The sequence below is a fragment of the Ambystoma mexicanum genome, chromosome 4q (genome assembly GCF_040938575.1).
Source record: "Ambystoma mexicanum isolate Mex_15411 chromosome 4q, UKY_AmexF1_1, whole genome shotgun sequence".
Lineage (NCBI taxonomy): Eukaryota > Metazoa > Chordata > Amphibia > Caudata > Ambystomatidae > Ambystoma > Ambystoma mexicanum.
Window position 1 is genome coordinate 1127837270 of NC_090928.1, and position 22478 is coordinate 1127859747.

Consider the following 22478-nt stretch of genomic DNA (forward strand, 5'->3'; position numbering starts at 1 on the left):
AACCTATTTTCTAATTACTTGAATGAGTTTTGCATGTAGTGTGTGGAACCCAAGGGTGTCCTCACCTCTTATTCCCCATAATCCTCCTCTCAGGTGGCCAGGGAAAGGCCATCACTTTTGGATCCTGACCCTGGGGGTGGATATGGGCCTTTGTGAGATATTGTCAACCCTTTCCATTCTCCTCCTTTCAAACGGGTCCCCAGAAACATCACCTTAGTACTGGGACAAGGAAGAGACCAACTAGGAGGACACAACCTCATTTCACTCACATACAACTATATCAGAGACCAAACAGAGGTGTAAATGCTTCTTTAATTAAATCAGACAGTACCAAACACCACTCTGGTACTGGGATGAGGAAGAGGGCTGTGGAGGCATACCAAAGGAACAACCAGGCATGTCTGCCTAATGGAGTACTCCAAAGTCAGGTAAGCGAACTCAATGACTCACACCTGGGATCACTTAACACACCTGATGAATATAAAAATGCTAGCCGTTCCAAGAGACGATGAACAGGCTGGGGGAAAGGAAGCTGGAAACCCAGGTGGCTACAGCTGTGCTGCGTAGGGAAGGGGTATGCCATGGCAGTGGTCGGCTGTGCGAGGATCCAGAGGTCCTGCTATCTGCCGCAGCAGATCTTTTTAGAAGTTATGGAGCTCCCCTCGAGCTCTGCCACCACCAAAGGAAGCCAGGAGGGCAGTCAGTGCCGGCAGTGCTGATCGCGAGGGGGAGGCAGAGACTGGAGAAGGCAGGAAGCCGCTGAAGCCTGGAGGAGCCTGTCGCAAAGGACGCCAAGAAGGAGAACGCTGCCGTGTGTGACTGGAGAGTGTAAAGCCAATACACAATCCAACTGGGGCGCTCTGGTAACGCAAAACAAAGTACTTTACAAATACTGAATGAACGGCAAGTGATTAAAAGTACTGTTGAATGCCGGAACAAACATTGTCAAGATGGTATCAGGTAATAATATCGCCATATATATGGGTGACCATATATATATGGGAACAGGGGCAAAATAAAAAAATAAAATAAAAAAAAAAGTTTGGGATTTGCGGGGGTGTCCTCCGCATGTTCCATGCAATAATGTTGCCACAAAAACTGCCATTTTTCGGTGATATTTTTGCATGGCGAGATTTTTGTGGCGACATTATTACATGGAACCGTCAAGATATGAAGTGAAGTTAAACTGGTTGAAAGCATTTTTTAACGCTGCACAGGGAAATAACCAATTGCGCTCAGATGTTAGTCCATTTTCTCTCACAGTGAGCTGTCTGTGAGAAAGTGTTTGTGTCGGGAAAGGGGGCGGGGGTTCAGACCCTACCTGGTGGGATGGGGAAAAGGTGTTAGAGGAAAGGGGATACTGCATCTCACCATTCGATGTCCCACTCCCACTCCATGAAGACCCCTCATCCAGGTGATCCTCCCACACTGGTCCACCCCCAGGAACTGGATCCAATAGCGATGGCTGTGTCCTGGCCACCTGGATGACAGATCCCCAGGGACTAGCTGGTGAGACACTTTTTGGTTTCTCACAATACCAAGGAGCATATGAAGAGGAGAAACTAAAGGGTGGTCCAAACAAGAAACACTTGTGTACGAGCGCGATACAAATAAAATATCATATCATATCAAAGTCAAGAGGGGCTCCGGCATTGCAATCTAAGAGACATTTCTGTTGGCAAGAGCCAGAGGAATACGAACAAGAATAATAAAGTGCATAGTGGACCAGCTAGCCACGGGACAGTGTCTGAAGAATGTGACACTGAAGAATCAACTAGGCATCAGTGTCAGATGGAACCAGTGGCTAAGTGTTGATGGTAGCAGTAAAAAGGGGTATCGGTTGCGTGACCTGTGATGGGTGGTCCGCGTGGTCCGACAACTGCACCTAGACTGAGTGCCCTATTTGGAAGAAGCCAATGAAAATAGGTTTGAATTTAAGTTTCTGTATTGCCACATCCCTGTGTGAGGAAGCGAAGTTTAGAAACAGAACTGTGTTCATTTTGAAAGCTGGAAGATTTGAACTTTTGGGGGAAGGAACCCCGACTTGGGAGGTGTCCCAAGGAACTGTGTTGTTATTGGAAGTGAGAAGGTTTAAACTCTTGAGGAAGGAAATCCCAATATTCTAAGAACTATTTTCAACTTTGGAAAGTTGGACACTATTCTGCTGAGGCTGACACCCCTACACATTGTATACAGTTAGTTGTGAGGACACGTTTAGGTTCTGGAAACGAACAGATATTTGATTAGGTCATCCTGACATAGACTACCCTTAGTTTTCTTTAGGTAGGGAAATCCCACCTTAACATAGGGCAAGTTAGGCCTTACTCGGCATACATTTTAAGTTAAATAAACATTCTTTGAGTATGAATTAGAATCTGTTATCTGAGTCTTGCTTCATGATGCCGTCACAGTAGGAGAAATCTACATTTATACATGGTTACTGATTTTTCATGGTACAACTGGAGAATTACCTACTTTGAAGGAAATGTTTTGTGTCTTTGAGTTTGGTGATTTTGTATCTCTACCATGTATGAAAATAAAAAAGTAAACAATGAAGATCAATAAACCTGTTTACATTTCTGTTTGGTTTGTTTGTTCTGAAATGTTTAGAGATCAAAGACCTAAAGCTAGCCAAACTTCATTGTAAAGTCCAGTGACTTAAGAGGGTTGTAAATCATTCCCTGGTAGTTAATATCTGGACCATGGGCCATTTGTTTTGCACTACTGAATTGCACTGTCTTGAAAATAAATAATACCCCGTAAGCAAAAACGTTCTCCTATTATATAATGCAGTGATTTTCTGACAATAGTTTATCGTTAGTATACATATCAGAGTTTAAAGTTAAAATGCGCACTGTGATAATGTTCTCCTAGAATAGAATCGTTGCATGCAGTGGCTGAAAATTGTCACGGACAAGAAAAACAAACATGTTCCAAGATGGCCCCCCATAGTGTACAACTTCAGTTAAGATGCAATGGCCTAATGAAAGGTAGTCTCTGCATCACAGAGCAATTGGTGCATATGGAATGGGGGCCTTGTTATTATATTGGTACCAAACTGTAAGGCAGCATAAAAGTGAAAAAGAACAATGTATTAAGAAGCCTGGAAACAAAATAAAGTCAAATCTTAATATACATCTTAAAAGAATGAAGGCAGATCTTATTATACATCTTAAAAAGCAAGACCTGGAAATGATGTCTTAAACTTACACAGTTGCACTAGTTTTTACAAAAATGCCTGAAACTGTGATGGAGCTTTCACCATGATTCACTCTACATGCATCACTGAGCAGCGGACTGACAAAAAGGCCCCTCTAGCATAATCCTATAGGAGCTCCGGTGGGCACTCTTTCCCCATACCTAAAAGGAAAGACCTACAGTTTCTCTCCGGTCTGCTTGTGGTTTGTGTAAAATGGAAAATGAGGTGTAGTTACCTTGAAGTAATTGTGCAGCTCATCTGAGAGAAACTGATAAAACATTTCTCTGTCCGAAGTCTCCACCAATCGGTCATGGAATACTCGGGTGGCTTCATGAAGAAAAAACTGCGCTGTTGATTCCTTCGAGACAATGACCGACTCGCTGGCCTGAAGCAAGCCCTGCAGCACCTAGATGAAAAGTTCATATAAGGTCATCAAATATTCATAGACTATATTTTCTAATTAGAACAATAAAACTATCTTAGGCTGTCAACAATAAAAATGTGCAGGCAGTTAATTTGTAAGCAAGACACAAAGGTGAAGGGATGTGTTTGCATAAGGGAACTTTTCAACTGACCCAAAACAATGTATAAGCTCTTTAGTAATTGTTGTTGAGCTTTCCCCATTTTCAATCTTTGCACATAGCCTTTCACAAAAAGTGGAGCAATGGGCCATCAGTAGTGCTATGTTACGTTTAGTTGCCTGATAAAGTTATTCATTTCCATTATCCTCTTGACTCGGACGGTTGTCTTGGTTGTGTCATCTACTAGTTGTCAGTTTCCCTAAGGAAAGCACCCCAAAAGATTATCGAGCAATACAACCATCCCCAACATGTACATATGTGTAGACAGTGGATCAGGTGACCTGTAGTTGTGAGTTTCTCTATGGGTGAGCAAGAAGGTGGCAGGGAGTTGTGTCTTGCAATCTTCCCAAACAGCTGTGCATGAGTGTACAGTGGATCACGGCCCCTGCAGTTTGGAACTGGTGACTTTTAAATATAATCATGTATGTGTAGACAGTGGGGTCATGTGCTCATGCATAATGTTGTAAGGCTTTGTGACCTTCTCCAACACAAAAAACTGCGATCTGTCATCATGATTTGTAAAGAGTTCTATGGTGATGCACAGGACGTTTTTGTCATTTAGGAGTTGAGGGTAAGAATTTTACTGGGTGTTTTGGATGTGTGTTTGTGTGTGAGTTGGTAGTGAGTGTGTACTAGATGTTTGAGTGTTCTTAAGGTGTATGAGGTCCTGAGTGCACGTTCCTGTTACTGTGCAGGTATAACAAGTGCTGTTTGCTCTGACGAGGTGTCTAGGTCAAACGTGCACATTTGTGCAGAGTATTTATGTTGGTAGAATCGAGTGGAGGTGTGACAAGGTCACGCGGCATACCCCTCCGCTTGGGCTCAGAGGGGATCTGAAGACCTGAGGACTGCTAAATGGATGCAGTAAATGGTGGTTCCTCAGAGCTTCTCCTCTGCTCCCAGCCCCCACTCCACGCGTAATATCAGGAATAAATACTCGTCAAACCCTCCAGCCGACACATCCATCTTGTGTAGACATGAAGTCCTCATACTTATTGATCCAGCACATTTGGCATTCACTGGTTTCTCAGGTACATAGCGCCTCTCAGAGGGAATTGTGAAGAACCAGCAATGAGACGTGGACACACAAAGGACTAATGGTATTGGTTAAAGACTTTTATTAAACAATAAAGGGGTTGGAAAATGCCACACTGTCCCTAATATAGTAGATATTTCCCTACCGCAACCAAAACTAAGGGTCTGTACTGTGTCAATATGTCCAAAGCAAACATTTCCAATGTCTGTAATATCCCAGCTGTCGCATTCTAAAATGAATTCCAAGGTGTTAAGGGTATTGTCTCTGGCTCGTAAAGTGCACACATGTTCAAGTTCAACAAAAAGATATGATCCAACACAAGTTCCAAATGGATAATGTTCACAGCTCCTGGGAATGGCTCCCTATCCCAGGTTTCTCTCCACCAACACAAAAGTTCCAAAAAATAACCAATTTCTTGAAGGCCCAAGAGAATGACTCTCTCCTCTTGGTGTTACAATCGGCTACAGGGAAAATAACTCCCTTCCCCAAGTCTTTTCCACAAACACTAATTCAAAACAGCAAGGGCATGACTCTTCTTTGGGATTCTCTTTTCAAAGTAACACAATTTGGGTGTGAGTCCCAGACTCGCAAGACACCTGGTCTACTCTCTTGCCTGCCTCTCTTATGTAATTCCTTTACACAATTTGGGTGCAGGTCCCAGACTCCCCAGACAACTGGTATACTCTCCTCTCTTTATTCCGGCATGTCTTGTATTCACACAGTTCCAATACTCTGTATTGTTTTCATCAAAACACTGGGTCTCAAACACACTTTCATTTACTTTCTTTGTCAAAGGTCCAAATACCTGGTATACTCCTCTTCCAGGTTCTCTCTGTTTTCTTGTATTTACATAGTTCCATTATTCCGTACCACTTTTATCAAAGTATCAGGTCTCAAACCCACTTTCATTCACGTTCTTTGTTAAATGTCCCAGTGACCCAACCTCCTGCTCTGTGTCACCAGACTCCTTTAACTGGCACCTATCGGTACTTGATGGAGCTGCTGAAACACCCCGGTGGCCCAGCTTCCCTTCCCAGGACTCACCAGCTTTCTTTAGCGTTCTTCGGAACACTCGCAGAAAACACAGAGAAGCGCTCTGTTGTCCTGCCTCCACTTCACTGGCTTACCGGCTTCGTCTGGCAGCATCCACTTCCTTCATGGATCCCGCTTCACGCCTGAGCCATTCTACTTGTTTGTGCAGCATTGTTACAGCTTCTCAGTTCCTGCAGTAGCCAGGAAGGGTAATCTGCTCTTCCTGCTGTGATCCCAGCACAGTGAACCAGTTCCTGCAGTCGTCCCTCTCTCTGCGTCTCCCTGCTCGACTGTGGGCTTCTTAGCTTGGTTTCCTCGGCAGTAACTAGCTGGTTGCACCTCCTCGTTACATTCAGCTGGAAGTTGTTTGGAGCCAATCAGCTTCCACCGAGCACTAGACTACTCTTTCTGGTTCTGCTAAGTATTCAGCATTACTCGACCCTCTTCTTCCTCGCAGTCTTTATCTTTCGGTTGGCTACAGAATATTGAGCAGTAGGCTTTAAGGTTTGTTGAAGGGGGTGATCACAGTATGGCATCAAGGCATGCGGAATGGAAGGGGTATCCCTAAAGGTAAAGGATGATGCCGGGCCCTCCCCTTGAGGGTCGCCTCTACTCCCTGTCATGTGATCCTCCCTCAAATAGCCACCCCCAAGGTCAGGATCAGGTAGCTGCTGCCATCTCCTGGCCACATGAGGAGAGGGAAGGGAGTGATGACATCATCAGATTCATCACAGAATCCTGTTTGTTAGTCACACTTATTAGTAAAGATGATGGTGGGTCCTATCATGGGTGTAGCCTTCCCTTTCTGGATGGCTCACAACTAGGGGATGAACATGCTTACCTTTCCAACTGAAGTCTACCCTATCATGGGGTGGGGAAACAATAATGCAGCGTGGAGCCTCGCTCCACCATTACCATGCCGTCTGACTTCAAAAGGCAGACAGGCTATTCAAGCCCACTGGCCTCATCTGTAATTATTGGCAATCAAAAAAAAGGGAAATAATAGGCTCTCCGGAACTTATTTCACTCTATGCAGACAACGTAATACTATATATTAGAGAGCCACAACACAACTTAGATCCAATAATGCAAGACATTAGCCGAATTGGTGCATACTCCGGATTTACAGTAAATGAAAGTCAAAGTATTTCCCCAGACAAATAATACTCCCAGTCCTCAAATTCTATCCCAACTAGGGTGGGCCCCAGATAGGCTGAAATACCTAGGGATGATGGTTTCTAGAGCTAAAGAAACCCTTATTGAAGATAACTATACCTCTCTTCAAGATTATGCAGAGGCTAAGATGAATACTTGGGTCCATGTACCTATGGCCTTAGCGGGGAGAATGGCCTTAATAAAGATGGTATTGGTACCCAAGATGCTGTATGCATTCGTGAATTTACCTGTCTGGCCGGGGAAAACATTTGTTGCTAAGCTTCATGGAAACATGTCTCAGTTTCTGTGGCATGCGCGGGCAGTACAGAGAAAAAATGGCTGGATATGACTTTACCATATGGTTTGGGGAGATTCAATGGGCCTAACATGGTATTATACTGGCTGGCAGCCCAAGCTCAACATGCTACACACTGGTACAATGTGGATACACCCCCACCGCATGTTAAACTAGAGCGAAAAGCAGCTGGTGGGGCGGTACTAATGACGCTAGTACTTGACAGATCCTACAAGGATGACTGCCAATTTGAAGTGTGGAAGCATGTATTTGTCAGACTAAAAGGTAGAGGCCCCGTACTGGCTCTCACTGTGGAACTATTCTATTACCCCCCCACCCCATGAAAGACTCGCCGATTACACAACGATGGGAACCTAGGGGATATTGACTATCAGGGACTTATTTCAGAGGGTGAGTTTATGTCATTAGATTGTTGTAAAATCGAACAAGTAATTTCGCTGACAGATCCACTACAATACTACAGAATTCGAGCCGAAGTGCGTAACAAATGGCCTGAATACCCAAAAGAACCTCTTGAAACTAAAATACTGTCATACATCGCCAATTCAGCAGGTTGCCACGACGTATTGTCTACCGTGTACAAGGAGATTTTGGGCTCTACGACCGTTCACAGGAAAAATGGAACGCAGAGTTAAATATAAGAGTAACAGACATGCAATGGTCAGTAATGTGTACATTTACCACAGAAGTGTCGATGAATATGCGCTTAAAGCTGATTCAATACAAAATATTGCATTTGTTACACTATACGCCTCTCAGACTCCCAAAAATATATCCAGACTGTGACGGGCAATGCCCGACATGAAGATCACAAGATGCTGGCTTATTAGACATGTTATGGAGCTGTCTGGCTTTGGGACATTACTGGGACCCAATATACGCTGCACTGTCTTGCATGATACGTAGGCAGATACCGGCATCTCTATTGTCAGCTATGTTTGGTCTGTGGCAAGGGGCAATAGACAAAAAACTAAGAGCCCTCCTAAATATCAGATTTGTGGTTGCAAAGAGATGTATACTAAAGAAATGGAAATCCTGTAATGCACCATCCTTTAGTGAATGGCTTAAAGAGTTAACATGGGTTAATATTTGTGAGGCACAATATATACTGAGACTGCCCCACGTGTCCAGACCAAAGGATATCTGGGGAACATTTAGAGACTACCTGGCTAAAGATGAAGCGCTGGGAAAACAATAGCGCTTCAAACGGGATAGCGAGAAAATGAAATGCTGATTGTGTTTATGTATCATGTACTCTATTGTAAATTTGTTTTCTGATTAACTACATGGTCATGCTATGCTGAACTTAAATAAAAGTGCTAAAAGAAGGGGAAATAATGATCGGGGACCCCGGACAAATATTAGGAAGGGCAACATAACAGACTGGGGGCCGGAGAAAGAGGGATTAACCAATCACAGTTTGGAAGAGGAAAGGTAGGGAATATTGCAATCAGAAGCATTAGCGGATAAACCCATTAATTAAGCATACTATAAAAGAGCCCAGGGTTCAGAAGCCACTTGGAGTCACCAGATGCTAGAGAGATTGATGAGGTTCTTCAGAGCTAAACCTCAGACATTGGGAGAGACCACATGAAAGAGAGACTGAAAAGCTTGCTGAGATCTATACTGCAAACACAGAGATCCCAGACGAATACTGTAGAGCAACCTGTGGCTAAAAGGTGAAAATCACCCTAAGCCGGGGGGAAGAAGCACTTTCTTGGAGAAGTAAGTTCAAGTTCAGTGCTAGCCCAGGACAGTAACCCACTGATATCGGGTGAGAATATCTATGTCTAGCTGGTACCCTAAACAAAGGAGGGGCCTATTTGGAAGATGATTACAAGAAGCAGATAGGCGCTATATCACTGAAACTGGGAAATAGATAAGGAACCAGAATGTCCATCCCAAAGTTAGGCCCTTGGCACACATTGCCTTGACACATAGTGGACGCCTTTAGTTTCTGTATTAATGCACATACTACCTATAAAAAATGAATCAAACAGGCGAAGTGATAATATAACACTCAAGAAGTCTTGGTTTTCCCCTTTGCTTCTGGTTGGAGTAGGAGTGATTTTTTCTTCCATCATCTCCTTAGGAGAACCTCTCAAGGTTTTCTCCCTTGCAGGTCTGGTTAGTTCCTGTAACCTTTTCCTAGGAGGTCTGGGGGTATGTGACACAACTCCAAGAGTTTTTAGGCCATTTCCCAACAGAACCCTTCCTGGTACCTCACATTGTACATTGACAGGTATCGTCACAGTCATATCATTGCACTGGATGAGAACTGGTAACTGGGGACAAATCTGCACAGGCTCTCCAGCTAACTTGGTGAGGCGTTTGGGGGCCCTAACAACCTCGTCTGCCTTGAATAAAGATTCATCGACCACAGTTATGCTGGGTCCAGTGTCCCTAATGGCAGGGGTCTCCTGACCATTCACTTGGACACTGTCCTTATAATACTCTTTAGTATTATCTGGGATAGAATTATAGACATCTAAATTCTGTTGTTCCCACAACCCCAGGGACACTAAAGAAACACTGGCTGAGACTCCAATGGGATCATCAGCCAGTAGTAGAAAGTCTCCACTTGTCATTGGTACTTCCTCCTCTGGAGCGAAGGTTAGGGAGAGGGAGACAGTGTGGACCCCTGAAGGTTTACCCTTGCATCTGGGATCCCCTTTCACATGGTCAGTAGCCTTACAAACATAGCATGTTCCAAATGCTTTCTGGAATGGTGGCTTGGTCTGACCTCCTTCTGGTCTGGGACCAGAAGGTACACTAGCCTGATTCGGTTTCCCATGTGGCTTACCCTTATGGTGCTGTTTGGGGCCCTCTTTGGAATTGGAAGAGGAAGAAGACTCGTCCAGCAGAAGATCTTCTCTTGTCGTCGAGAAAGTGGTGAGGTAATTGCAGCAGGGCTTCACTGATGGTGTCGTCGTTGCAGATGGCTCAGCTTTTTCCCTCTTCGGATTCTTCGGTCCTGTGGCGACTTCTGAAGTTCCAGTCCCAAAAGCCCTGCTTTTATGCAGAAAAACCCCCATTCATCAGCCTAGCTGTCAATCACACATGCTAAGTGGTGAGCCGGGGGGTGTCAGTCTCAGAGTGTTAGAAAGTGGGTGGGAGTGTGCGGTCCCACTACACATCCGTGGGGCATGAGTGAGACCAATAGTTGCCCCTGACTGGACAACTATTGGCTGTTTGAATGGTGCAGATCCTTACCGTTGGTTGACTTGGATTTTGGATAAGAAAGGGACTCCTGCAGCCATTTCATCAGATCAGCGTTGGAGCCAAGACTCCCTTATAGAAGAACAGCCAATGGAAGATCCAAAGAAGACCTCCGAAGAGGCCCAGTATCCCTACCTGTATCTGGCCCGGTGAAGCCCTGTTGGACTACCTGTTTTGCAAAGATCCTGTGCGGTGCTTCAACCCCTGGACTGGTGGGACCAACCAGTCTTGATGTGCTCTCGAGGATGCAGCCATCCTGATCCTTGAGAAGTGTCCCTGGACTACCCGATGGACAGACCAGCTCTCCAGTGGCTACCTCTCTTGAACCATTGATGGAACCATTGATGTCGCATGTGTTAGGCAGAAACCTGTGAAGTTCCCTCTGGGACCACTGCAAAAGATTTAGGACTACAGCTGTTTGGCAGTAAACCCACTTGGTAGCTGTGGCTGAGCAGTCAGACTTCCCTCAAGAAGAGTTAGGCAGTATACAGAATATTCACAATAGGCCAAGAGCACACAATAGAACAAGTAAACACTGACCAGGGCTTGGTGTAAAAGAGATATAATTATTTATTTAAAACCACATCTAGAAAAACACACAGGCACTAATAGTAAGCAATTCAAAAACACGGTCACTAAAAGATATACACTCCCTTAAAAGAATATTAGACAAGTCTTAAGTAAAGCCCCACTTATTTTCAGACAGCGGTGAGCGCTTAACGTAGATGGCACTCTAATAATTCGTTTTTAAAAAGGGAGAGAAAAGCAGAGAACAACTTGAAACAGATCCCAACACTTTTACAAAAACAGAACAAGACGGGAAGGCAAAGTAAAACCATGAATTCAGAGTCAGTAGGCCGGATCCGCTTTAAGAGGATCGAAACGAAATGTGTCCAAGGTCACACGGTTGCAGTGCACAAAAGTCTTGTAATGGTTCAAAAAGGAGTGGGATCAAAGAAAGGGAATGGAGTCTATGGTGGGGTGTCAATATGACACCCCTGTGTTACTGCACAGAGGGTCCTGTGTAAGACGCATAGGAAAAACACATCAGACCCTATGGAGTAAAGGACCCCATAGCCCATAAAACACATTACCAGTCAAAGGAACACCATAAATCATGTCCAAGAGTGGGAGAAAAAGAGTCTCACTCTTGGCAGGAGAAAAAAACAAACTCCAGAAATCCAGCAAAGCTGCTGGGGGACTCACTAGGTTAGGAAATTCAGCCTAAAGAGAGAATTCTCCCTAACACCATGTTTGCAGCCAAAACTTTGGTGGTCACTAGCTTGTGGTATAAGTCGGCACCTGCCAAATTTAAGCCTCCCAGCTTCAATAGAGCCTGCTGTGTAAGAACGTCTACAACTGGAAGGATGCCTGCCATCGTCTGTGTTTGGTGGCCATAGCTGGAACTCGCTTTCCACCGTCCTGAAGAGGGCTGCATCAGTGCATTCTGCATTTCTCAATCTCCAAGGGTTTCACTCTTCCCCTGACCTGACCAGATGAATCCTTGCACTCGCAGCTTCTGAGCACCTCTCACAGGAACCAATGACTGGAAACCCAACCTCCAGCGACTCTCAGTCAACCCATCCAGTCCTCTGGAAAGATCGGAGTCTGCGGGGTGAGTAAACGCAAAGCATTTGTCTCCTCCTGTCTGCCGTAGGATAACATTGAGAACAAGTCTCTTTGCATCCTTCCATTCCACTGCTTTTTGGTTGTCACACCTGAGCAGTAAAATCTGAAAGCTGAGAACACGTTTTACTTACCCAGTAACTTTGTTGCATCTCTTCTTTTGAACAATCACCAACACAACGGACTTAACTGCATCAGATAGATTCTGGGAAGAAGCAGTGGGACTTTTAGGCACAAGGCCCCACTCGTCTTAGGGATTGAACTGCTGAAGCTAGGGAACATCACGTGTGGCTTGTTTCCATCTTACTGCATCACTTTACTTACCTTTTTTGGTGATTTAAGTCATTGAATGTGTTAAAAGTTTGGGGGTCCACAGAACTATGGCAGGAACATTTTCAAAAGAGAAATCTTTCCTGATAGGAGTGATTCTTTATAGATACGCCACTTGAAGGTGGTGCATAGAGATGGGCAACAAGTGTAGGAGGTTGTAGAGGGTAAGGAGTGAAAAGTGCAATATAATCTTTTGAGGAGGACGGATAGTAATCCAGCCTACAGTGGATCATGGTGGCAATCAGTGTTTAGGTTGTGTGAAAGGTGAGGTGGGGACAGATTCAGGAGGTTTGAATTGGCACCAGTAACAGAGGAGGTGATGAAGTGTAAGTTTTAGGTCACTGTCTAAGAGAACCTCTAGAATACAAGCCTTGGGTGTAGGGCAGGAGGGAAAGGGGATAGGAGAGGGCATGAGAGGTATGGCCCTGAAGGCTGTGGGAAAGATCACTGTGATAAAAAGCAGGAAGGCAGTTAGTGATCCAAGATGACAGTTGTGGGGTGAAGGAGAGGAATGAAGATAGGATTTGGGTATCTTCAGCAAAAAGATAATATAGGAATGCAAAGGAGGCAATGGGTTTCCTGAGGGGTATTGTGTAAGGAGGCGTGGACCAAGGACAGACCCATGCTATGAGGGGCATGGTGGAGGAGATCCCAGTTTTCCAGTTAATGGAAAAGGAGGATTAGTCAGGTAGAATGACACTGAAGTGAAGACAGCACCCTGAAAGCAAGGTTTTAAGTGTCTGAAAGCAGGAGGAAAGACCAATTTTATTAAATGTAGCAGAGGATCAAGGCAAAACCTTCACGTGTCCCCAAATCTCCCCAACTTCTCCTCTGTGACTCTGCACCCACTTGCGAGCTTTGGAACCACCTTTGCCAGTCCCCTGTGTCTGCAATACCTCTTAGTCAATGCTTGTGTTTTGCTCCTCCACTTTCACAGTTTTTGTAATTCTCTTCAACTCTCCCAAATGTCTCTTATTCAAGTAACCACCTGCAACACCTATATTCTAAACTGTCCTCAACCATCCCGTGTTGTCTATGTTTCGGGAATGACTTGGTACCTTCAAGACCCTTTCTTCTGTGTCTCATTAGCCATCTTACATGCATTCAATTGTTCCTGAATCTGTCTTGGGGCCTTTGATTCACCCATGTCCAGAGAAAATGGTCTTCCTACATCAATTTTTGTACCTTCCCCCTTCAAGCGTTAGGCCCTGTAATCCCCCAAACTGTTCAGATATTCCTCTTATAGGCACCTTTCCGCCTGCAATATGATTTCATTTCCTTATGCATTTGATTACGCTCAACCCATCATGTGCATGTTTTAGCCTCCATGGCTCCAAGTACTCCAATTACATTCAGTCTCCTTGATCTGTCTTGACACATTCTGTCTTAAATAACAAGCCTGTCCGTTGATCCGTGAACCTGTGACAAAGTCCTCTGCCTGAACGTATTGGTGGAATATCGGGTTGACCAGGGGGACAGGTGCCACCCCCACAAGCCAGGTGATGCTGGGGCCAGAGGACAGGGGCTCCTGATACCCCAACCATAGATACCAATGCTCTTTCCGCCTCAAGGCAAATCAAGGATTAGCAATCCAGGGGAGCCAGCAGAGCCTAAACGCCCGGCTCTCCTGGTGCTGGTGTGGAAACCTTTCTTAAAATGACCCAGAGAAACAAAGGGACCAGCGTTAGTTCAGGAAATCTGAGAGGCAGTCAGTCAGTCCTCACACAAAGCCTTCACTCCCTTACAGTTAAGAACAGGTAGGTCAAAGGAGTCTACACCGAGGACAGAGTGTTAGGGAGAATTCTCATTTCTGTGCTAATCCCCTTCTATCTTAGAGACCCCCAGCACTTTTGCTGGACTTTAGGACCTTACTTTTTTATCCTGGCGTGAGTGAGACCTTTTTCTCACTCATATGTTTTCTTCTGATTTGGACTCTGTTTCTTGTTTGGTTTTGGAGTCTGACGAACTCCATAGTCATCATCCTTTTGTATTGTGACACATAGCACCTTCAGTGGTGCAGTGCCATAGAGAAGACCTTTGGATTTCTGTTAAGCTTCAAACACTTTCTCTTGGATAAACTACTGTTTCCAAGAGTTGTAAAGTGAAATTGACTTTACTTACCTTTTTCTCTTTGTAGACACAGCACACACCACATTATGTGGATTTCTGGGGGGTTACTTAGTATCCCCTTTGTCTACCTTCTCATGTAAGATTTTTATGTTACCCTCCCTACAATTAATGGCTGGTGGCAGCGGTTTAATCTTCCTACCATTGTGCGTTTTACCGCAGGCTGAATCCTCAGCTGCAGTATTGCACCATGGGTGCACATTTTGTCAAAATGGCCCCGGTCGTCTTTTTTTGCCATTTCCTGTTTGTGAGGTCCTTCTTGGGTTTTACTCTGCAGGCCAAACCAGGTGTGGTCCCTTTGTTCATTTTGTCTTTGGCGGGATTCACGGGTGAAGCCTGCTTCTGGCTCCAGCATGCCTGCCAGGGCAGGAAGCAAGGGAGGTTCCCGAAACTCCCTGTGCTTAGTCTCCTTGGTTACAGGAATGCACCTAAAGATGATTGGCTGGCTGGCTGTCCTTGGAGGATAGCCACCCTACTGTGTGAGTGACAGCTAGGCTGCAAATGAATGGGAGAAACCTGGAAAAAAATGTAAGGTCTTTTGCAAGGAAGGCAGAGTCGACCACTGGACGAATCAAACGAAGAAGAAACTGGAAGAGAAGCTTGCTGCACCCTCCTGGACCGTTGGTTTGCCCGGTTAAGCCCTGCTGCAGTGCTGGAGGTCCAATTTTCGCATTGACTAGAGAAGCCCGGAAGGGACGACTTCTTCCCTTGGGTTGGTGGGACCAACTGACCCCAAGACGAACTTGACTGGAACCCCACTCCCTGCTGGCTGTACTTCTTCACTGCTGATGAACCGAGTGCCAGGGTACAGGAACACCAGGAACAAATGCATCATCTTTGAGCCGGACCTGTGCTCCAGGAAGATCCCAAGGACCCGCCCGAAGCAGGGTGACCCAAGCCTGAGCCACCTCAACAGAGTGCTGGACCCCAGAAGCAAGGGGAGCCCACAAAGTGTCCAAGAACCGCAGTGGTGATATTTGCTGTTGAAACCACGAAGTGCGCTGATGCTCCAGTCCATTGATGCCGCCGACCTTCAAATCGCAGTGCAGGAGTCCCCAGACATCATCCCTCTTGTCCCCACGACTGAGGCCCAGGAACACAGGATCTGCAGGACTGCAACAAGAACAGAAGTCAGCCGGATCCCTTTTCTTCAGAACTAAGGTAATATCTAACTAGGGGTACATTACCTCTGGTTGTGTGCAGCTTGCTTGCTCTCACTGGAGACTTGCATTTTCTGCCCTTTGCAGAGTTGCTTGCAGCTTTGCTTTTCACAAGCCTCCCAGCTTGTGGCCCAACAGTGATTCTTTTCTACACAACTCTCTTTCACATTGCGCACAACTTTGAGCTATCATCAAGAAGTGTCTCAGCTCCCCTAGACTTTGTTCAATTGGCATTGGCTGTCCTGGCTCCCTTCAGACTCTTCTTACCCTCTGACGTTTTGTTTATCTGTCCCTCAAAAAGTCATACATAAGTTACTTGTATAGCTGGGAAAGGGTTAACCTATATTTCATTGGGGGATTGTAAAGTGCTTACCTGTTTGGAGAAACATCTTAACCTTTGTTTCCTTCCCTAACCTTTCCTCGTTCCCACAACCTCAGTATTGCATCTAAGTGTAAAAGTGATATATCAATGTCCACCGTGTTCTAGCAATTGAAGTCATCTCAGGGTGTAGGAAGTGTGTGTGTGTGTGACATCCCAAAATGGTATCTACTTACTTAATTGAAACTGAAGGAGTGTATCTTTTAAGTGTGTTTTATTGTTGCACATTGCCCTTTCTAAAGAAGGCTTATTTTAAAACTGACTGTTAAATACAAAAATAAGTATTTTAATAAGAAACCTTCAGTATAAGTGTTATTTGAATATCTGAACCTGTGAATCTCTATGTTGCACCTCTACAGCTCACATTGACCCCTCTTGAGATAAGTCTGGCTGCTCAGTCACTCTACCAACTTGTGTAGTGCAGACCTACAGCAAAGGTTGGGTTCCCTACTGCCAAGAGGACAAGGTTGATGTAGTCTCCCACAGGGTTACTACATACAATCTTGCCTAACACAGAGTAAGTGTGGGACCTCCAGGGTCAGAACAGCCCAATAGGAGGGACTAGCCATCCCCATGTTCCGTCTCAGAACTGAAAGCCATCCTCAGAGGCAGAACCCATCGGCCAGCCCATATATTAACAACCAAAAGAGAAAAAAGGAAGTTGGGAACCTCAATGTAGCACTTCTTAAAGCTGCAGTTCATCTGACACCACAGACCCACCCATGCCTAAAGAACTACTACTTCCATCCAGGGGCCCAAAGGGGTAAAGAAGGTGGGAGGGAGAGTATGGACAAGAGATAGCGGAAAGAGAAGCAGAGTTGGAAGGGTTGAAAAGGTGTATGAGGTGAAGAAGGCGTTGACTGAACAAAGTGAAAGGAAAATGTTGCATAATATCCAGGAGGTGAAGGAGGAGGTAATAAGGGAAGTGCAGAGCTGAAGTGGAGGGCCATTAGTAAAGGAGGTGGTAGAGACAAGCCTGGCATGGAACACTGCTAAAGAAGAGGTGGCAGATCCTAAGACTGAAAGGGGTCCACATAGGACAGACAATCTAGTGAAAAGCGTTGTGTGAGAAGGACATTTGAGGCAAGACCATAGGGAAGAGAGAATGGGGTCAGATGCCAGGAGAAGCAGCGCCCTGGGCGGAAGAGACCCAGACTGAGTTGTATGGCAGCCTCTTGTCCTCCTTTGCGCTTCCTGTAAGGCCTTCCAGTCAAGTCCCAACTTGCAGAATCCACCAAACAGACTCCAATCAGCAGCGTAGGCCAGGGTGGAGGCTCTGCATCATGAAGGCAGCATTAACTGTGAGCCACAGGGTGAGGGAACTCTTAATCACGGGGAGGAGAACCAATTATAAGATAGCATGAGAACTATGGGCCAAAGAGTTTCAGGGACCCCTCAGAAACATGCAAAAGATGCACTAGGATAAGGGTTCAGGAGACCCTAAAGGACGAGACCAAGTTCAGAGGTTATTGGATACATTTGCCAGAGGAGATCCAGACCCGGACTAGATAAGAACTGGGAGAACATTTATTTGGGTACATTTTACTTCCAGGTGTGAGAAACCTGAAGGTGTCTCACTGGCTGGTCCCTGGAGATTTGTCGTCCAGGTGGCCAAGACACGGCCATCACTATTGGATCCAGTTCCTGGGAGTGGACCAATGGTGGAGGATCACCTTGGCGAGGGGTCTTCAGGGAGTGGAAGTGGGACACTGAGGGTTGAGAAGCGGTATACCCCTTACTTGTAAGACCTTTCACCTCTACCCCTCTCACCTTTTCCAACACAAACACTTTCCTACATGATAACAGACAACGGACTAATACCAGAGCCGTTTACCTGACATGTCCCCACACCCACACACGGGTCGGGCAGAGTCAGGCAACTGACGATAACTAGGCACACCTGATGACCCTTTACCTTCCCCACAGGGATAAAAGACGGAGCAAGAAAGCACACTTCGAGCAAGGTCTAACACACGAGGAGACAGCTATGCCAACCCTGCAGTTCAAGCGGAGGGGAAAGGCGGCGAGACCTGGAAGGACGACGAAGGGAGAACTGCCACTGCCCTTTTCCACCCGTGAAGCCTCCGAAAGGGAAATCATTAGACCTGGAGTTACAGCTGGCGTGCAGAGCTGCAGATGTCAGAGGTGCATGGCGGCCTCCCGCATTAATAGCACATGCGGGGAAGCATGCTGCCTACCGTGGCACTATCCTTGACTCCAGAGATCAGAGAAGCCAATGGGTTCAGCACAGCTGGTGAGTCCGAGGAAGCTGGTAGCAAACCAAACTGTGTTGAACCCAAGATTGCAAGTAGCAACATTATTGAATGCAAGAAGAAAGAAATTGTGTGTGTTTGAACTTTTGAGAAAGCCCAGACAAGGGCCAGCTGCAGAGTGGTTGGGGCACCGTAGGAGTGCTCATTCCAAGGACGCTCGCTGACCCGATTTGGTTTTGTGTTAAAACTGCAAAGACCAGAAGGCCCCAGGAAAAGGCAGCGTGAAACCTCAGAGTGGTCCTACAAGGGTCTTGTCAATGAAAAGTCTCAGACCCATTGCTAGGAGAAAGCTAGGGGAAGGGAACCCCGCTTTCCAACAAGGTTGTGAACTGTTAAGAAAGGCAAGTGTGAACCCGACAGAGGGATGCTGAAAGAAAGCCAGGAGAAGGAAAACCCTGCTTTCTGATGAAAATGAGCAATAGATGAACTGTGTTAGAAATACATTAACTGTGTTTAAGAAAGGCTGTAGTGAACCTGACAGAGGGAGGCCCGAGCTCCATCCGAGATCTGAGCTTGGCCGAAGGAGATCCTAGGGGCGAAGAGCAATCGCCCAAAGTGCAAGGTTATCCAAAGAAGAATCTTTGCTTGTTTTTTTTTGTTGTGACTCAGCAGGCCTTCGAGGGAAGAGACTTTTACAGGAAAGCGACTTAGCCTAAGAAGATTGTGGGTATCGTTGAACTGAACTGTGAACCTTGTGCGGACGAGGCCCTCCAATGTGCTGTGCTCAGAAGTCCTGCTTTGTCCCATGCTTAAAACATGGGGAAGGGAGACCCCGGCCATGCCATCCTGACTTATCATTTGGTGAACACTTCTTTCTTTTCTGGTGAATATTATCCCATGCTCTTTTTGTAACTTAGTAGTAAGGACTGGCAATCGTTTTTTTTAGTATAGGCCCTTTTTATTTGACAAGATGCCCCTAGGACTATTATTATTTGATGGTCGTTGCATCCTCCCATCTTAGATTTAGATTAGGCGTTTATCTCACTCTTTATAAGGTTCACTAAACACCCTTGAACTGTGATCACTTGTGTCCATCTTTACTGTTGCCACCATGAGTTCCTTACACAGGATAGGAACTTCTTTTTGTTCCATGGTCACATTATTATTTTATTTATTTGTATTTATTTATTCACATTTGTAGAGCGCACAACAGCCGTGGCGCTTGTTACGGTGGGTGATCATAGCTTAGTTACATAAAGACAACAGTCATGCATACTTATGTACAATTGTATAGAGCAGTTAGTGAAGCATGAAGATAGGGAAGCTGATGGGGGTGGAGGTTAGTTGAACAGAGTAGTTTTAAGGTTTTTCCGAAAGGCATGGAGAGAGGTTTCAGCTCTGAGTGCAGTGGGGAGTGCATTCCATAGCTTTGGGGCAAGACATGGGAAGCCTATACCACCTGCCTTTTCCCTGTTGATGCGCGGTACGGTGAGTTGGTTGGAGTAGCATGTTCTAGTAGGCCTGGTTGAGAGCGATCTGGATAGTGTGTCTGAAAGGTAGGATGGTGCTGTGTAGTTAATGCATTTGTGTGTGGTAGAGAGAATTTTGAACGTGATGCGATCTTTGACTGGAAGCCAGTGAACATTCTTTCTTGCTTGTGAGATGTGGTCTCTTTTTGGAATACTTAGGGCTGCTATGAGTGAGTTGTTTTGGGTAATTTGGAGTTTATGTATTTTTTGGAGGTGCCGGCTAGGAGCGCATTGCAGTAATCAAGCTTGGCCTCTGTGGTAGCTCTGGCAATCGAGAGACAGTTGTCCTTTGTTAGGAAAGGTTTTATGGCGTTAATGAGTTTGGTGCTTAAGGCGGAGGCAGAGACGATAGCGCTGACTTATTTGTTCATGGACAGTGTGGCATCAATGTGGACCCCTAAAGTTTTAACAGAGGATAGGACTGGGATGACGCAGTTGTCGATGTGGAAGTTGGCGTAATGAGGGTCAAGATTAGCTAGAGTGGGCTTTTGGCCAAGGATAATAATCTCGGTCTTGTCCCCGTTTAGGCAAAGGCCATTTGTGGCCATCCAGGCTTGGATGGTGGAGTAAATTTGTCATAGGGCTGTAGCGTCTTGGTGATAAATTCCTGTTAGAGCAATGAGCACTTGCGTATCATCAGCATAGCTTGTTTATGTGATCCCAGGTGCATCCAGTTTATCAAAAGGGAGCTTTGTGATGAGACTGTATAACATAGGGGCCGTGAATGATGGTGGGAGCTGCATTTGCTATGTTAGAGAAGACTTTCATGACTCTGCCTTCTAAGAAGGAGGAGGTCCAGGAAGTTGCTTGGTTGGAGAAGTGCGCAGCATGCGTGAGATGTTTGGTGAGGGTTTTGTGATCTACCAGATCGAACGCTGCTGAGAGGTCTAGGAGGAGGAGTAGGGCAGGCTTGCCCTTGTCCAGAATATGGGTGATATGATTTCTTAGGTCTAGTAGGGCGGTTTCAGTTTCGTACCCTTTGCGAAAGCCAGGCTGTCTTTTTCCTAGGATGGAGTTGGTTTCAAGGTAGGGTTGGATTTGGCTGTGGGTGGCCTTATCTAATATTTTAAGGAGAAACGGGACGGTCGTTATGGGCCAGTAGTCAATAGGTTGGGAGGGGTCTAGAGTTGTTTTTTCTTTTAAAAGGCTGTCAGGGACTATGCCTGATTTAAAAGAGGAGTTGATGAAGGAGGTCAGGAGAGGAGCAAGTGGCTCAGCACACTACTTTATGATCTTAGGGGGGCACACATTGCGATGGTTTAAGATGTTTGAGGATGTCTATGACTTCTGTTTCTGAGATTTTATTTAATGAGAATTTAGGAAGTGGATAGGTTTGCTGTTGGGCAGGGTCTGAATAGGTTGGTTCTGCTTTGGTAAGGCCTTAAAATGGTCAAGAATTTTGTTTTGTAGAAGGTCTATTTTCTTTAGCATGGGAGCTTGTATGGTAGTGCACCAAGCTTCATCTTTAACAATCTCCTCAGTGCAGATGGGAGGATCTGTGAGTTCATTAAAGATGGTAAAGAGTTCTTTGGATTGAGAGCTAGCGTTGGATATTCAGCGATTATACGCTTCAGATTTGGCATTGAAAATGGAGTGTTTATACTTCTTGGCAATTGTTTGGAAATTTTCTTTGGTGGCGTCACAGGGGTTGGCCTGCCAATATTTGAGCGCCTGGCGTTTGCTTTTACGTAGGGTTTGGAGCTCTTCTGTGAACCATTACTTAGAGCAGAATGATTTTTTCTCTTTTTTGTTTTCTAGTGGGGCAATGGTGTTGACTGCGCGAGTAAGGGTGTCCTTAAATATATCCGCTAACATGTTTGGGTCTTGTGAGAATGGAGGTGCTAGGCAAGGGAGGTCAAGATAGGCTCGGATGTTATCCGCAGTTAGTTTTTTAGCGCTTCTTGCTAGAGTAGCAGGAGCAGGTGTGGTAGGTTTGGTACTTGGAGCTGTGGGGACGATGAATTGTAGGCAGTAATGGTCAGCCCATGGGAGGACAGTGTTGGAAGTGATGGCAGAGTCACAATTATGGTCGACCACCCAATCTAGGATGCAGCCTTTGGAGTGGGAGGGGGTTGTAATTTTCTGGGAGAAGCCCAGATCTGAGAGGTCCTTAGTGAGAGAAGTAGCGGCTTTATCATTGGGCTCATTGAATCCTAAATTGAGGTTGCCTATTGAGGTTGCCTAGAAGTAGGGTTTTAGTAGTCTTTTTAATATTTTCACTGAGTAAGTGGGTGACGTGTCATTGGAAGTCTGAAGGGAGTCCCGGTGGCCAGTATATGACATTAATATTTATGGTGTCTCTTGGTGAAAGTGACAATTTGGCCGATAGAATGTCTGCATTACCCTCACCTAGGTAGGGTAGGGGCCTAATAGGTATGGCCTCTTTGAAAATTAGAGCTACCCCCCTCCTATTTTTGAAGGCCTGTCCTTTCTGAGGATAGAGTAACCTTCTGGTAGGGCTAGCGTGATGGTAGGGCGGGATACCTTGTGTAGCCAAGTTTCTGTGATTGCTAGTATATCTAAGTCCTGACTTATGATTAGGTCATTGACTTCAAGAGCATGGGCATTAAGAGAGT

The 22478-nt window shown here is 45.5% G+C and overlaps 1 protein-coding gene across 1 annotated transcript in view; it reads right to left on the reverse strand.

Moving 5' to 3' along the window:
- Positions 1 to 22478, reverse strand: part of DNAH14 (dynein axonemal heavy chain 14) — a 2000441-nt gene that overhangs the window by 851219 nt on the left and 1126744 nt on the right. Inside the window, exon 52 of the mRNA XM_069608705.1 lies at positions 3435 to 3605. Coding sequence (XP_069464806.1) covers positions 3435 to 3605 — 171 coding nt within the window. The remainder of the gene's footprint in view (positions 1 to 3434; positions 3606 to 22478) is intronic.